This window comes from Borostomias antarcticus (assembly GCF_949987555.1).
Source record: "Borostomias antarcticus genome assembly, chromosome: 26".
Classification (NCBI taxonomy): Eukaryota; Metazoa; Chordata; class Actinopteri; order Stomiiformes; family Stomiidae; genus Borostomias; species Borostomias antarcticus.
In genome coordinates this window covers 7,180,244-7,183,116 of record NC_140259.1, presented here as the reverse complement: position 1 = coordinate 7,183,116, position 2,873 = coordinate 7,180,244, and the positions used below count along the sequence as shown (strand labels likewise).

The 2,873-nt window shown below is 52.4% G+C and overlaps 1 protein-coding gene across 1 annotated transcript in view; it reads right to left on the bottom strand.

Moving 5' to 3' along the window:
* The window catches only part of lrrc7 (leucine rich repeat containing 7), a gene marked incomplete at its 3' end in the record, with an annotated part of 58,469 nt that extends 55,902 nt beyond the window's left edge, over positions 1–2,567 (bottom strand). Inside the window, exon 1 of the mRNA XM_084459153.1 lies at positions 2,373–2,567. Within this exon, the coding sequence (XP_084315279.1) occupies positions 2,373–2,561 (189 nt within the window). The 5' untranslated portion in view covers positions 2,562–2,567. The remainder of the gene's footprint in view (positions 1–2,372) is intronic.
* Positions 2,568–2,873: the final 306 nt, after the last annotated feature.

Here is a 2,873-nt window from a genome sequence, read left to right as displayed (position 1 = left end):
GTGTGTGTGTGTGTGTGTGTGTGTGTGTGTGTGTGTGTGAGAGGTGGTGTTCCACATTCCTGAATGAACAGAGAAGGAACATCTACGAAGCCTTTGCGCATCGCGACAGGTTGCCTGCGCCCCACTCCTGTGGACGACCTTCCCATCTTCCCCGGCGTCCGGCCCGCTGGCCTCATCCGCCGCACGGGAACCACAGCGCGTCTCGCCTGCCGGGCCGTGGAGCCTAACCACCTGATTTCATCCCGGCCGCCGGTCCTTCCCCTTACCGGGATGGACTTACCCAGACCGGCGTGGGTGAGGCTTAGCCGACGCCTGACCGGCGTCGGACGCTTCCGCTCATCGATGCACAGATGGGGCTCGGCGTCCTTTACGGCGTGCGAGTGTGGCGCCGAGGAACAAACCGCAGACCGCGTCATCCAGGACTGTCCGATATACCGGACACCCAACGGAATGCGTGGGCTGACGGTCGTGGATGACGAAGCGATGACGTGGCTCGTGGAGGTGTGCCCGGATATATAGTCCGGGTGACCCCCTCACCCAGGCTCGGGGGGGTAAAAGGAAAGCCCCTCGGCCCCGAGCCTGGGGGGAGAGGACCGCAGCCACTAACCCAAACGATGAAGAAGAAGAAGAAGAAGAAGAAGAAGAAGAAGAAGAAGAAGAAGAAGAAGAGAAGGAACACGCCTGGTCCTCTCCCTGACTGAGCCATATCAGGACAGGTCAACCCTCTCTGACACAACACTACTAGAACTACAACTACTACAACACCACAACACGGATAGAACTACAACTACTACAACACCACAACACGGATAGAACATTACTAGAACAAGGCTAGAACACCGCTAGACTGCTAATACAACACGGCTAGAACATTACTAGAACAAGGCTAGAACACCGCTAGACTGCTAATACAACACGGCTAGAACATTACTAGAACAAGGCTAGAACACCGCTAGACTGCTAATACAACACGGCTAGAACATTACTAGAACAAGGCTAGAACATTACTAGAACTGCAAGAATACAACAGCGCCACCACAGCACAGCTAGAACACCATTAGAACAAGGCTAGCCAGTGGTAGAACACTACTAGGCTAGAGCATTATGGGGACAAGGCTAGAACAGTACTAGAACCTTTAGTAAATGACCAGATCGCTAGAACACTACGAGATTACTGCTAGAACTCTACTATAACATGGCCTTAATGAGAGAACGTTAGCGTGACAGAGCAGAAGCCTGAGGGGACAGCGTGAATGATGCAAGGAGAGCAGAGCCTTGTCCAGCCTATTGCCTGTACACACACACACACACACACACACACACACACACAGAGAAACAAAGCAGCCATTATGTTCTCTCATATCAGTCCAGTAGTGCTCTGAGAACACAGACCTCCGCCCATGAATGCATTTGGTGGCTCTGTGCGTGCGAGCAGCATGTTTGGTATTGCTGCATTCGTTAGGTCAAGAGCTTTAAATGGTAAATGGACTGCACTTATATAGCGCTTTTCCACCTTAGCGGCACTCAAACGATTTACAATGGCCTCTCATTCACCCATTCACACACACACTCACACACCAATGGCGGCAGCTGCCATGCAAGGTGCTAACCTGCTCATTGGGAGCAATTTGGGGTTAGGTGTCTTGCTCAAGGACACTTTGTGGACAGACGGAGCTGGGATTCGAACCACTGACCCTTCGATCATTGAACGACCCGCTCTACCAACTGAGCTACAGCCGCCCCTTTATGCCAGTCCAACCCCCCCCCCTGTCTCTGTGACCTTCCCACGTCGAGATATGACCGTTTCAATTCCTCACATTGACAGTGAAGTCCGAAAAATGAATGGAGGTGAATGGGCTGCCATGTTGGAGCAGCTTGTGGACACGCCGTGTGATTCGGATCTTCTCCAAAATAGAATGGGTTCTAAATTGGCCCATGCTACACCTCTCCACCGAGTTTCAACTTTTTTGCGTAATCCTAGTCCAAAAAATGAATGGAGTTCATTGTCCCCTCTGCCATCTTGTCTCTTGAGTGACCTGACAGTACAGTAGGTAGAAAGCATGTGTCTTATAGACTTAAGGTCATAACCTCAGGCCCTCAGTGCAGCTCTCTCTTTCTCTTTCTGTCTCTCTCTCTCTCTCTCTCTCTCTCTCTCCCTCTCTAAAAGAAAGACATGCATGCATACATACACACACACACACACACACACACACACAGATAAAGACAGATACACAAAGAGAGACAGAATAACAGATAGAGAAAGTGACCGATACCGACAGAGAGAAACGCAGATAGAAAGAGGGAGAGAGCGATGGATACAGGCGGAGAGAGAGCGAGCCACGCAGTAGACAGACAGGTGGACGGCCCCCTACCTTGGGCAGCTCCTCGATCTGGTTGGCGTCCAGGTACAGCTCCTCCAGCGTGCGCTCGAAGCTGAAGATCTCCTTCGGCACCTGCTGAAGGCTGCAATGGGAGTAGTCCAACACCGAGATGACCTCCTCCTCGCCGCGGAAACACCTGCAGGGCACCAGCCGCCCAATCAGCTTCCTCTTGGTGGTCATCTCCAGACACTGCACTGTGGAGGGGGGGGGGGGGGGGGGCGGTTAATCTTCCTTCCCAGAGCCATGGGTGTTGTCGTAGTGTCTGGGTTTACTACTCTCGGTATGTATAGTAGGCATCATTAGACTAGTAGGGACTACGGTTCCCACAATGCACCGCTTTCATGCAGTCACTCTTTATGGGAGACAGAGCCACGGACCGGCAGAACCCAAGTCGGGATGAGACTATGGGCTCTGAGGCTCGTCAGAACACACACACACACACACACACACACACACACACACACACACACACACACTCTCTCCTCCTCTCTG